The sequence below is a fragment of the Egretta garzetta genome, unplaced genomic scaffold (genome assembly GCF_000687185.1).
Source record: "Egretta garzetta isolate BGI_Z169 unplaced genomic scaffold, ASM68718v1 scaffold455, whole genome shotgun sequence".
Lineage (NCBI taxonomy): Eukaryota > Metazoa > Chordata > Aves > Pelecaniformes > Ardeidae > Egretta > Egretta garzetta.
Window position 1 is genome coordinate 493,535 of NW_009259597.1, and position 12,750 is coordinate 506,284.

Here is a 12,750-nt window from a genome sequence, read left to right on the forward strand (position 1 = left end):
AGAATGTTAGTTTAACAATATTGTTGTTCTTATTCTAGTGTTATTGCTTTCTGCAATATATTCTGACATATCTACAGATCTCAAATGCATGCACCTTAGGATTGGTACTCGCATCAGAATCGAGAATAGAGTGATATACAGAAAATTAAGCTAATTTATACCAACATTCTTTCCATTTAATGAAAGATGGAGGAAAATAACATAAATATATTAAATACAAATATACAAATATAAATAAATTTAAAATTTTTGTCCTTGCAATGGGTTTGGTTAAAGTAGGAACAAAATAAAAATATGGTTAATATTTTTCTGTCCCAGCTATGTTCCCATTTTCCATTCCAAGAACATCAGAGTATTTCAGGATACCACTTTGCCAGAGTATTCACTTTTCTGTATTTGCACTGTTAGGTGTTATGTTTAAAATTAACACATCAGTAGTACAAGAAAAAGAGTTCCTTAAGAGATAATCTTTCCATATTGAATTCTTTGCTTTACGCAAAATATCATAGCATAAGCACAGCATAATAGATTTTAAAGAATAAACCTCTCATAACAACTGAATATGTGGACAGCGGATTGAACAGAAGAAAATAGAGACATTGTAGCTTTTTTGTAGGTTCACACCGAGGACTTATATTTTCATATCTTATGTTCCTTATGCTACCATTTGTTAGTGGTTTGAGTGATTTTAGAGAGTTCTTTGAATTCTCTTCAAAAAGATTAGAAATCTAAAAAAGCATTGAGCCTAAGCATATGATTGCCAAGGTTGCAGCTGTAGAGGGTGGAAATCCTATGGGACAGAGGAGCCAACCCTAGCAAGCCTCCGTGCACACCCTGATGCAGGATGTTGATTTCATTAGGCATTTTCATACTCTTATTGCTATCTGAAAGAACTAAATTCTAAGAGCAAAATTGCAGTTACTTCCCATAGCTCAATGTTTTCATTTTGCCTATGAAACATGACTGTTGGGACATAGTCCACTCATGAAGAAATTAGGGTCCATCATCTTAGTATAAGGAAAAGCTGTTTATTTTTATCAATAGCCATGGCTGAGCAAGCAGAAGTTCCTTTTAGGAAAAGACACATGGAAGCCAAATAGGACTTGTTTACACTGGTCCATTCAGACTTCAGCCAACCCAACGCAGCGCTGGAAACTACAAAGGGCTTGCTTACTTTAAAACACCGGTAAAATAAATACCAAGGAAAATTTCAGAAGGCAAAAGATGATATTCAATTTGCTTTAAGTCATCATTAATAAAACCAAAAAAAACTAAGAAAATGTATCAGCATTTATTTGATTCTTCCCATGATGCAAAAAAAAACACAAACCAAAAAAACTCGTCAAACTCTGACAACACATTTGTCAAAGATGCTTGCTAGCACTGTTCTTACTTTAGGAATAGTAAACAGAGTTTGCAACAAATATTTGCAAGGCATAATTCTTTTCAAAAGAAAATAATTATTTTTCCAAATGGAAGAATCTCAACAAGGAGATTTGACTTTTTTAATATCTCTCCCGCAGCACTCTGAATGGTATAGTTCCACGAACAAGGACAGATTACTGTGATGTTCAGGGAACATAGTAAAGTATATCAGCTAGCACAGGCATAAATTCCTTAGTGGCACTTCTTTGGGGTAGGAGAAGTAATTTGGAAGTTTTGTTATAGTATCCCAGGCGAACAGACAGGCACCCAATACCTAACCTTGCCAAAACCTGCTAACATCCAAGACAAACTTTTAAAAGTGAATCTACTGAGAAAACTCTATTTTACAAAAGTTTGTGAAGGCTTTACAAGAAGTACAATTAGAAAACTTCTTTTAGGTTAAGCACAAGCTATCTGTTTTTCTTGCAAAAAAATAGGTAGCAACCATTTGACCATTTCAACATGTAAGAACTGAATTTGTAAGTAAAAAGTGTTCTAAAAGTTTGTTACAGAGTTAAAAATATTGAAGGCTTATTTACATATTCACCTACTTCAGCCAAGTGAAAGTTGCAGCCTTCCAGAGGAAAGCAGAAGGGAAGCCCCAGTGCTGGAGAGCACAGCTTATACACATACCTTGCAAAGCCTCATACCAGAGAAGCTGCTGAGGCTGCTCTAACCCACACAGAAACGCTGTCATCTGCTACAGAAAGCTCATCTTCTAGGTAATGCAAAGGCAACCATCTCCTGGGCTCATCTCCCAGCAGTACCCTACGTGCTAGTGTGTTCAGGAGACACCGAGGCTTTTTTAAACAAACATATGTTCTACCCTTTACCTAAAGTACAAATGACTTTATAGATTGCATGCATGTGACAGCAACGAATCCTGTGTTTTCCTTATTGTGTTTTACAGTTTACTTGCAACATGTTACATGAGTAAATAGACAGAGCTCTGAGGAAATAGTTTACATAAATGCAGGCTTACCAGCTGGTGCAGAACGCGAGCAGTGAAGTTGAAAACTGTGATAATCAGCACACGAATCACTGAATTTTCCTTCCTTAAAATCTGACTTGGAATCCTTTTTGCTCTCAACCGCATCTGAAGAAAGCTTATCCAGTTCAATTATCACAGCTGACATTGTAAGATTGTCTCAGTATAACTCAAAATAACACCGGAGCTGAACAAAAGCAGCAGCCACTTTAAGTTCAGCTTCCCCAAACTTACAGTCTGGGGAAAAAATAACTTCCCATCTAAGAAAAAAAAAAAAATCCCAAACTGTAATAGTGCAAAATGTTTTTATGTCAATGACTGAGAAACTATATTTCCATGAAGCTGTTCTTCCAGCTCTGCAGCGTTTGCTAAATATTGAAGTGCTCCTCTAAGGTAGAAAAGTGCTACTTCAAAAAGTTCTTCTGTTCTTGTAGTGACAACAATATTATGGCTTTTCTGTGTGGCTGCTACAAAAATAACAAGGGTAAGTGGAGTCATCTGTATGTCTGCTAAGTTGTGGACTTACTAACTTTGTTTTAAGAGTCTAATTCACATTTTGTTACCCACTGGTCCAGCTGGGAGGGGCTAAGCAATACCAATGGAAACAAGCGCATCCTGCATGCCAGCCCAGCAGCGAGCCTGGCAGCCACACAGTGCAAGTTACTCGTGCCACGGTTCGGATTCCTCGGCGAACACTCAGGTCTTTGTCTGGGATGTGTGCAGCAGGATAAATGACCACAGGCTACATCGTTCCTTGAAAACAAGTAAGAAATGGATCTCTGTTCTTACATTTATTATTTTAGAGCCTTGATTCTGAAGAGTTTCTTTCTAGGGAAAACAGTTTTAGTACTCTTAAGGCAACTGGTTTAATCCTTTAAGTGCTTTTTTTTGGTTTGTTTTTAATTTTCCTTTCCTTAGATGGAGAACTCAAGACAAGAAAATGATCCGTTTCTTTCCAGCCTCTGTCCCACCAGCCAGCCGGAGAGTACAATAAGCAGTGCCAAGGGAGTCACCCACTGGCGATGGTGGGGAATGACGCAGCCGCCAAATGCCCGCAGAGCGCCCGACGCGGGTAGGCGATGCTCGGGGAAGGCACCCTGGGTTGGGAGGCCTCTAAGTGCACCACCAGCTCTGAATTTCCCTTAAGAACAGAGGAGCTGATACAGCATGAGTTGTCGTTTATGAAAATGTATCACACGAGGTTTTTAGCAGGAAAATTGCCAAGCCTTAGCTAGAGAAAAGGCGATACAGTGAATTGTCAGCTATTAGCTCCCTACCACTTCCTTAGCTTCTCTTTGCTTAGCGGGAAAGAGGAATAAATAACGCAAGAAAAATCTATGCAGCCATGTGGCTTTTGCTAAGCAGTCCCCTGCAACAACAGGACAAATCTGAATCTCTAAGATCAGCTTGACAGAATTGAATTCTCAGGGCTAACATGAGTCACGTTTAAACCCAGCTGCTGATGGTACCCTCAATAATCTCTGCACAAGCAGGGAGCAGGTGGAGCACCCATGTGCCTGCATGGGAAACATAACCCCAACCAGGGCCCAGCTGTACAAACAAATAAAAAAAAAATCAATGTACCAGTGGGACACTTCCCTAAGGTAAGGGAATTTTTGAGAGGTAATTTCTAGATGGGTTACTATCACAGCAAGGAACCCAAGCGAGGTAATGAGGCTAATACTAATAAGTGGAGCAACATGGAAATGGGACTGAAAAAAAAAAAATCAATCACAGGGGAAGCTTTTCAAGGAGGCTAGAAATAATACACGGCAGTTGTCTGTTTTTCATTTCACTTCAATTAATTCACATCAGGGGTAGGAAAAAAAGACAGCTTGGTGAAAGTGTCACAACACCTAACAGAACTTTAGAAAAAGTTTCATAACAGGGAAAACAAACATTGTATCGTTTGGAAGGTAAAGCCAGCACGGCTCACACCAAGAAAGGGAAAGGAAGTATCCGCAAAACAGGCTTGCATTGCATCTTCTTTTTAATAGCCCTTTATTTCAGTACCTCTTAAATAGCTGAAGTCTAGTTATGCCATTATTGTTGGCTGAAGTAACCTGATTTTGTCTCCTGAAAGAAGCTTTCCACAAATGAGAATGCTGGGTGCTAAATTTGTCAGAATTTTTACAGGAGGTCACAGCCCTATTAATATATCCCAAACAAAATCCACAGTTTAAATTACACTTCCCTATTTATAAACATGCAATATATGTATTTTACACGGAGTTGTTACTTCAATAAGCCCAGCATATCACACAACTTCTAAAAAGAGCAGAAGCTTAATTCTCTAATGACAAAGCATCACAGAAGCCCAGAGTCATTCTTCCAAAGTTCAGGGTCCTAAGAACTTTACATTATCTTTAGCTGGGTTCTTGTAACTTTTCCTGGATACCCAAGCAATTTCACCTGCTGCACAAACCCTTTTCTGAAGGTTTTAGGTTTCTCCAATGACATTAATCTCAACGTGACTTAATTTAAAAATGAAGTATCTCATTACTATTGCTGCTGCTAAGTTTCCATGTAACTCTGAACACGTAAATCAGTCAAGGGCATATTAAGTCTTCAGCAATTTGTGACTATTTCTTCATTTGTACAAGGGTTTTTTCCTCCTTGGTTTTATTCATTTACGTCTATGACAAAAGAGAGGGTACCATTGCCTGGCAATTTAGACTATCCCCAGGCTGTTCTATTCTCTATACACATTACGGAGTGTATGCAAAACCCCTGAAATGCCAACCAACTCTGCTGAAGGGTAAAGGTCATCCTTTAAGATGGAGATGATGACAACTTACGGTAAAGAACTTAATTATCTTTTTATTTATTTTTCATTTCCAACTCTGTGGAAAGCAATTTCCTAGTGGTGATATATGATAATCCATACTTTTTGTTAGTGGTCAGTGGAAGACCTGAAAAACCTATAGACCTTTCCCTCATGCTATAGCAAACCAGAGGTGCAGGGCCGAACACCTCATCTGCTTTGATCTTGCAGAGTTAAGCCAGCCTGGGAGCAGCTGAAGCCCCGTTTCATGTAGAACTCCTGCCTTTTCTTCCTGTGTCTTTATTCCTCTTTCCAAACGGATGTCAAAACTGGCAACCTGAGCTATTCTGTGGTTTTAATACTCTTTTTATTTGTCAAGCAGTTTTGCGTTCTTCTATTTGTTCCTCCCTGCTCTATGAATGACTGCCACTTTTGGCAAGATATCGGAACAATATTTTTGTAAGCATCATAGGAACGTAAGGCATTTTCAGGACTTCATTTAGGTGCCTAAGGACACACATATAGGTACCTAACCAAACCAAAAACACCAGAACCCCTCTTCCTCCAAACTCTAAACTATTCAACAACAATTATAAAGTTGCTTTGTAAACAATAATCGCTTTTAAAAAATCTGGTCATTAGATACTTATGTACATTTTTAAATTATTGTCTCCTGCTTCTAAATATCTGCTGTGTTTGAAAATATGGCTGTCCCCAAAAAGTCAATATTTACATGTCGCAAAGTATACCTGAAAGTAGCATTTATGCCACTCACAATTTTTTCAGAGATAAGAAATTTATCTCTGAATTCAGCTTTTATGATGCCAAACTAAGTTAAATTTAATTCATAGAGTCCAATTATAAATACTTTTTCCTTAAAAAGAAAAAAAAAATAAAAGAACTGTATGCCAAACTGAATTTTCCAACTTGCATGAAAAAGTAGAATCTGATTTCCAGGGGGGTTGGGGGGTTTTGTGGATTGCTGTGTTTAATACAAGAGAAGTAAATGTTTACACTGCAAGTAAGAAGTGTTAATACCATTTTCCCTTTGTCCAACACATCAGTGTTTCAGAATTCACTTAACAGAAGACTCAGGCTTGATGGCCTCTTCTGCTTCGACTGAGTTGTGCCCATTTTACCAGCGATTACTCTAAAGTATTATAATCCTGTTGGGCAATGGATGTGGTAATCAACTTCTCGTCATAACCATTTAAACTACAGATAAACAAATGTTGAAAACGACGGAGGAGCAAGAGGTAGCACCTTCCCAGAACAGGGCTGAAACTAACACAGAATTAAATTTCTCTTCTGCTGTGTTCCAATTAATATTTGCTTATGTTAAGGTGGAAACGTTCCAACAGTTAAGAATATGGGAAACAACCTACAGATTTTGTTGCACAGCATCTGCTCAAAACTGCGGTATCTTCATTTGAATACATATTCACCACCAGGGAGGAAGTAAATATAAATGTAGGATCTCTCACCTCTCATAACTGTTAATCATAACTGATAATATTTTTCAGCACACAAACTCCACTCGAACTGGTAATGCCTTGCAAATTGCTGTGAGAACAAATATGATTAAGGTCAACAGACAAAAGAGCAGAGGCTTCGGCCCAAACAAAGGTAAGAATTGGACCTGCCTGCATGTTTACTGGAAGGAAGAGACTCACGGTGCGAGAGAAACATTAAGACATGCATTTATCGATCAGTTCCGTGAATTTCTGTCTCATTCCTAGTCATGGTTGTTGACACAACCTGGAACTGTGAGAAGGAGAGAAGACCAATTTCTGAAATACTACCAAAAACATCTAAATGGATGAAGTATAAAAAAATGTGAAGACCTTGTTCCTAGTTTAGGTATCTATCACCTGCATCAACAGTTTCAGTGACACAGACAGTAATGATCCACCACCTCAAGGGTGCGGTTGAATTTCTGGTTCCTTCACTCTGTACAGGAAAAAAAGGGCTGACACAAAATGTCATTGCCTAGTGATCTCCTTCCCAGACCTCTTGCCAAGAACTTCAAGACAAGCAGAAAGCTCAATCAGAATAGGTGAGGGAAACACAGAAATAGTTGGCCTAAATGCTTACTGAAGGAACTGGGTAACCACCCAGGGTGACCCTAACTGGACTTTATGAAGTCTGTTAGCTTTGTGCGAATAGGTTCCCCACACAATAGACAAGACTTCATGTGTAGCAAAGGTTACGCAAGAGTTTTCCCAGGGTTGTTTTTTCACAGCAGTTAGCGAAGTCCTCTATTACTGGTTGACTCACTACATCAGGATTTTCCTGAACACCCAACTACTCAGTGGGTCTCCAGCAGTAATTAGAGTGTTTATGCTTTCTTATTCAGTAAAACAGTGACAGTTTCAGGAAAGTATAGGTCAAAGGGTATTTCCTTTTTCACACAGAGAAATCTACCTATCACATTGATTTACGTTACTCTCCAAGTCTAGTTGGTATATATCAATTTAGAAAGGCTGTGTAAATAACGTGGTTACCATGTAAAAACGTAGCATCTCCTTGCTCCACAGCAAAACACTGGGTCTCCAGAACAAAACCTAAGGTGCATCTGAATATCTGTGATTTCAAAACCGTTGGTATTATTCTGTAAGCAAGAAGTAATAAACTGTACTGAAAAAAGATTCAGTGCACGCAGAAGGAATTTGATTTACACACAAGAAATGAACAATTCCTGTCTTACCTAATAGAAAGAGAGATACCATAAAGACATTATACCGTAATAAACCATGACAGTTTTTCAATAGCAAAAAAATGTTTATAGTTTAGTAAACTTTTTGATGGTGTCTTTTATATTAACTGAAGAGTAACCCATTTAGATTTCAACAGAGGCAGTTATTCATATTATACAAAGAGGTAGGGAAGAAAATGCCATCTATCTTCTGTAAGCAACCCTGGAACACCTCAGAGTGTCTGCTAAATCAATGCAGGGTGCAACTGGAATTTGATTATTTTACTATATAATCTCCATCGCTTTTGAGCCGGTAGAAAAGTGAGGCAATTTTGGCCACGTTCTGCTGATGAATTCACACACTGGAGTATGTTTTGCAAATAGCTTTCCCAGCAATATTGAATAATCAATCTTGAAAACATAGTTTTATACCTTTCATTTGCTTATTTAGTGTTGTTGACAGAAAATAACAATTTTTAATTTTGAAATAACTGTTCCATATAAATTTAAAATTCCCTTTAGAATTTACTGCAAGTTGTTCCCTTTTTTAACATTACTCACAGGATTCAATGAAGTCCTACCCTAAAATAAGACAGTGACAATCATTCTCTCTGGGGAAGAAAAAAGCCAATAACAATTAAGTAACTGGACTGCACACACTGCCACCAAACTTCACCAAGTGAAACAGGAAAATAATTTGGGACATTCCATTAATAGAGGCAGATTTAATGAGTTCCAGTCCACAAAACTCAAAACTGTTTAATCTTTAGACTTCCTCATTGTATGAATACATTATCTAAAGATAATTAAACCAATCTAACTTTTCTATATATATATCTTCCCAAAATATGTATACACACACACACACACACACAATTATATCTAAAGATAATTAAACCAATCTAACTTTTATATATATATTCCCAAAATATGTATACACACACACACACACACACAATTAATCCTGAACATGCTCTGTCATTACAGCGCAAAGAAACTTAGCTTCTATTCCTCAGTCTTTAAAACATCTGTTTGGGCTTAGGAATCTACTACTGCCATTTATTTTGTCCCCCAAGTAACATCTATGCTTTTCAAATTGTATTTGATTTTTATTTTTAGTGTGCTGAATCCATCCAGCAAATTGGATTAGCGGTTTGTTAACAACAGTGAGATTTAACATTAGGTACCTGACATTAAAGAATTACCAATAAAGAGAAGAGCCATTCCATATTATTATTTCATTCAGAAGAAATAGATTCCATTATTTTCTTTTTTCAGAAGGGCAAGAGAGCATCACTACTCAAGGCCTCCTAACATTGCAAAGATAATGTATGCACAGAATAACATATTTTACACCAGCAATGTTTGTCGGATAACTATTTTTCAGATAGCTCCAAAAAAAATATTTCCCCAAACCAGGAACACGAGAACGGAAGCCCATAATCACCAGCTCTCCCCATATATAGAGAGGAATTTACTGCAGTATCAGAAACTGTTTCCCTAATGCACTGGAAAGCTTTTGCTTTGTTAGGCATAAAGTCCATTTGCAGTTGCTAACATGTAACAAAATCTTGATGTGGCTAAAGCAGCATATGGGTTCTACCAATGAAATGTTGCTTGCACCCTAAAGTAAAGGCTAGAAAGCCAGTATGAGGCAAAAGCTCTTGCCCAGTTAAGACAGTTCCTCTTCCAGTCATTCCCTAACCAGCTATCGTGATAATTTTTGAGCTTTATGGAATGTTAGAACAACTTTCTGCTGTATTCACTCTTACTTAGAGATGAAGAAATGAACCAGATAAACCCTGAGGAAACCAGTACAAAGTCCAAGACCCAAATGCATCTTAGTTACAAGGCAATTACTTCTCTCAAATTTCCTCTACAATGCTTGACAGAGTAAGTCCTAGGAGACATGCCTGTGTCTTTTTTTTCTGGTAATGAGCTACTTCAATATAGATCCTAGTAAAAACAAGTTTAAACTCAATGCATTATTATAATTATTAAATTCAGCTAAAAATTTGTAAGTGTAGATTTGGAAATTTAAATACCATTAAAGATTTGATGTGTACAGTGAGTTGCTTTGGAGTTTGAAGATCCCTCTCTCTGACAGTTCAAACCTCACCCATACTAGTCTCAGACCAACACACATATAATCCAACCCAGGCTCTCTTGTGATTTAATCAATCCAGAGCAATTCAGTTATTTACAGACAGAAATGTAGATGAGCGGCAAGTTCACCAAGACTAATCTGTCACTTTTCATATCACACTGTCAATGAAACTGAGACTTGATTAAATTTAATATGGAAAAGTTATACTTGTTTGCATTTCATAGAAATTCCAAGATAGAAGGATCAAATCGGTCATCTGGATTCACATTTATTCATATGTACAAACCTGGCAAGAGCTCCAAGGATAAACAATAGGGGTTTTGTGAATTGCAATTTTTCTACCAGTCTAGCATTTTAACAGATCTGGGCAGGAGATGTTTTGTTAGAATACCTATACACGTATCTCAAAGAACTAGAAGCTTGGCTGCTATAAAAAAGCTCCAATGAAATGTGGTAAGGTGAATTATTACCTGAAGCCTTTTTCTTTCATGAAAAACAGTATTATAATACAACCACATAAGAACTTCACCTGACTTTGAGAATTTTCTTCTGATGCAGTAAATGACCTCCTCAGAAGCAAAGCAGAGCATCAAGAATAATAATGTTTCTATAATCTCATTTATAATAGAGATATTTCCTCATTATAATTCTTATTTTATCTATGCAAGATATTGTAATTTGAGAAAATATACAGATGCCTAGACCCATTAAAAAATTCTAGAAAGACCACCTGTTAAGGAATTGGATATGTAAAAGTATAACATACTAAGTACTCCGTAGGCAACAGGGAATTACGCAAAATCCTCAAACCTTCAATTATTGCTTACTTCTAAAAAGCAAGCTATCACACTTTGTAAGATGCAAGAGTTTTTCATTACAGAGAATTACAGTAAGTATTACTTAAAACACTAACACAGTCACACAACTCTTATTATAAATCAGGATATTCTTACAAGATTGAGATTAGTATTTACTACCAGAAGTCACTTTTAATGCTTTAAAAATTCATATGTAAAATCTGCTAGATGCACAGTATTTCCTCAGCACCAAACAACTGTGAGCATATTTAATGTATGAATTAGAGACTCAGTGAATTAATTTGAACTAGACACTAGGTGTCTGACTCGCTTCATGATAGGATGTGCTTGTTGCTAAACAGAAAGGAAATTGGAATGTTCAGGGAGCAGTCTACCCCAGAAGAAAACATCATATATATATATATAAACCTACACCACATGGCTTTATCTCTGAGCAACAGCAAAGCCTGCAGTACATGTGTCTGAATCCTTTTGGGCAACACGAAGGAGATGGGGAAAGAAACCATGCAATGTTGTGGCTCAGCTCTTTACAACACTGGTTAGTGTTAGCTCTTTACAACACAGAGAACTCAATGCTAGCGAAAAGTAAATGTCAGTCAGGCATGGCATTTCAGGGATGTTCTCACAAGTCCCAAAGCAGAGAAACAGCAATTCCATATTACCCTTTTTCTTTTTCTTAGCCCTTGTATTAAAAGAGTTATTGAGTACCAACAATTTTGCCTTTTTTGTCCCTCTCTTTCATGCTTTATCACCCTAGCTGCCTCCGCTGTTGATATTCTTCTGTAAGCAAAAGTATACAAAATAGATGTACAACAGTTCCCCCAACAGCAGGTTCTCCTTCAGAGAAAGGACTGCGTGACCAGTTAATTACCTGAACATGGCATTAAGGCAATAACTCCACTAAAATGTACCATGCCTTGTCTAAAGAAAAGGGCAAGCATCTCCTACCACATCTCCACAAGATTAGCTGGTTGATAGAGAGAAAATGATGATTCTAACAAATCATCTGGCCAGAGTTTTATAGTTCCAAACTTAATCACAAAGGGTGATTAAGTCACAAGTTTAGCCCTGACAAATGTTACTGTATGTACATACATTCTTTTTTTTTTTTCCCCTCATGTGACCAGTAAAACACCTCTGCTGTGCAGATGACCAGCGTAATTTTTAATTTTGGAGGTGTCAAAGTCTCAGCAGTTCTAGCATAGGTGAAAACAGTTCAAGGTCAGGTTTTTTACTAGCTTCAAGATTTTAAATCTTCAGACTTAACTTTGATGAGATCTAAACCTTGCTGAAATTCTCTTAAGGAAAAGACTTCTAATAAGGTAACTTGTGCATTCGGTTCGGTATAACTGTCAAGTTTTGATATAATTGAACTAATTTTGAAAAAGGGTAAGTGAGGTAGTATCTCAGGAATTTCAGTGTTTTCTAATATTTTGTGGATATATGTTTGCAAGAGCCATTGCAGGATAAAAGTTGTTTCCAAATTAAACAAGCCCTAGGATAACAGATAAAATAAATCCTGAAATCAAGATATGCTTTTCAGAACTGCTTGAGCCAAAATTTACAGTAGACAGTTTTATAGCAAATTCATTTTCAAAACTGGATCGTTTGTTACCCTTACAGACCTGTGAGTCCATGTGTGCTGCCTGCCTGCAGTCCCCTCCTGTAAGGACGGGTACTTGCCCCTAGGGAGTAGGCAGGGGCTGGGGAACATCACTGGAGTGTGCATGGACACAGGAGCCAGGTCTAGGCAGCACCTCCAGGGCCAACAGCAGAGCTGCAACTCTAGAACAAAAGTTCCATCTTGAAAAGAGATGGCAGGAGCTGCGTGTCCTAGGGTTGTCCTGGGCTTGGTGCTGCTTTCCCTTTCCCTCTGCATGAAGCGAGGCTGTAGCAGCCACCTTGTACAGGCAGCTAGAGCTTGGTAGCTTCATATAAAGCTATGAGGGAAAG

At 37.7% G+C, this 12,750-nt stretch overlaps 1 protein-coding gene and 1 long non-coding RNA gene across 3 annotated transcripts in view; one reads left to right on the plus strand and one right to left on the minus strand.

Annotated features, from left to right (window-relative positions):
• Nucleotides 1-2,927, minus strand: part of LOC104125703 (anoctamin-3) — a 214,281-nt gene extending 211,354 nt beyond the window's left edge. For both annotated transcript variants that reach the window (XM_035893722.1, XM_035893721.1), the window contains exon 1: nucleotides 2,408-2,927. In XM_035893722.1, coding sequence (XP_035749615.1) covers nucleotides 2,408-2,561 — 154 coding nt within the window. In that variant the 5' untranslated portion in view covers nucleotides 2,562-2,927. The remainder of the gene's footprint in view (nucleotides 1-2,407) is intronic.
• Nucleotides 2,928-3,082: 155 nt separating this feature from the next.
• On the plus strand, nucleotides 3,083-6,843 carry LOC118452220. Its single transcript, XR_004841915.1, has 3 exons — nucleotides 3,083-3,177; nucleotides 3,332-3,485; nucleotides 6,701-6,843. It is a non-coding gene; the product is annotated as an uncharacterized LOC118452220 (long non-coding RNA).
• The last annotated feature ends 5,907 nt before the right edge of the window (nucleotides 6,844-12,750 follow it).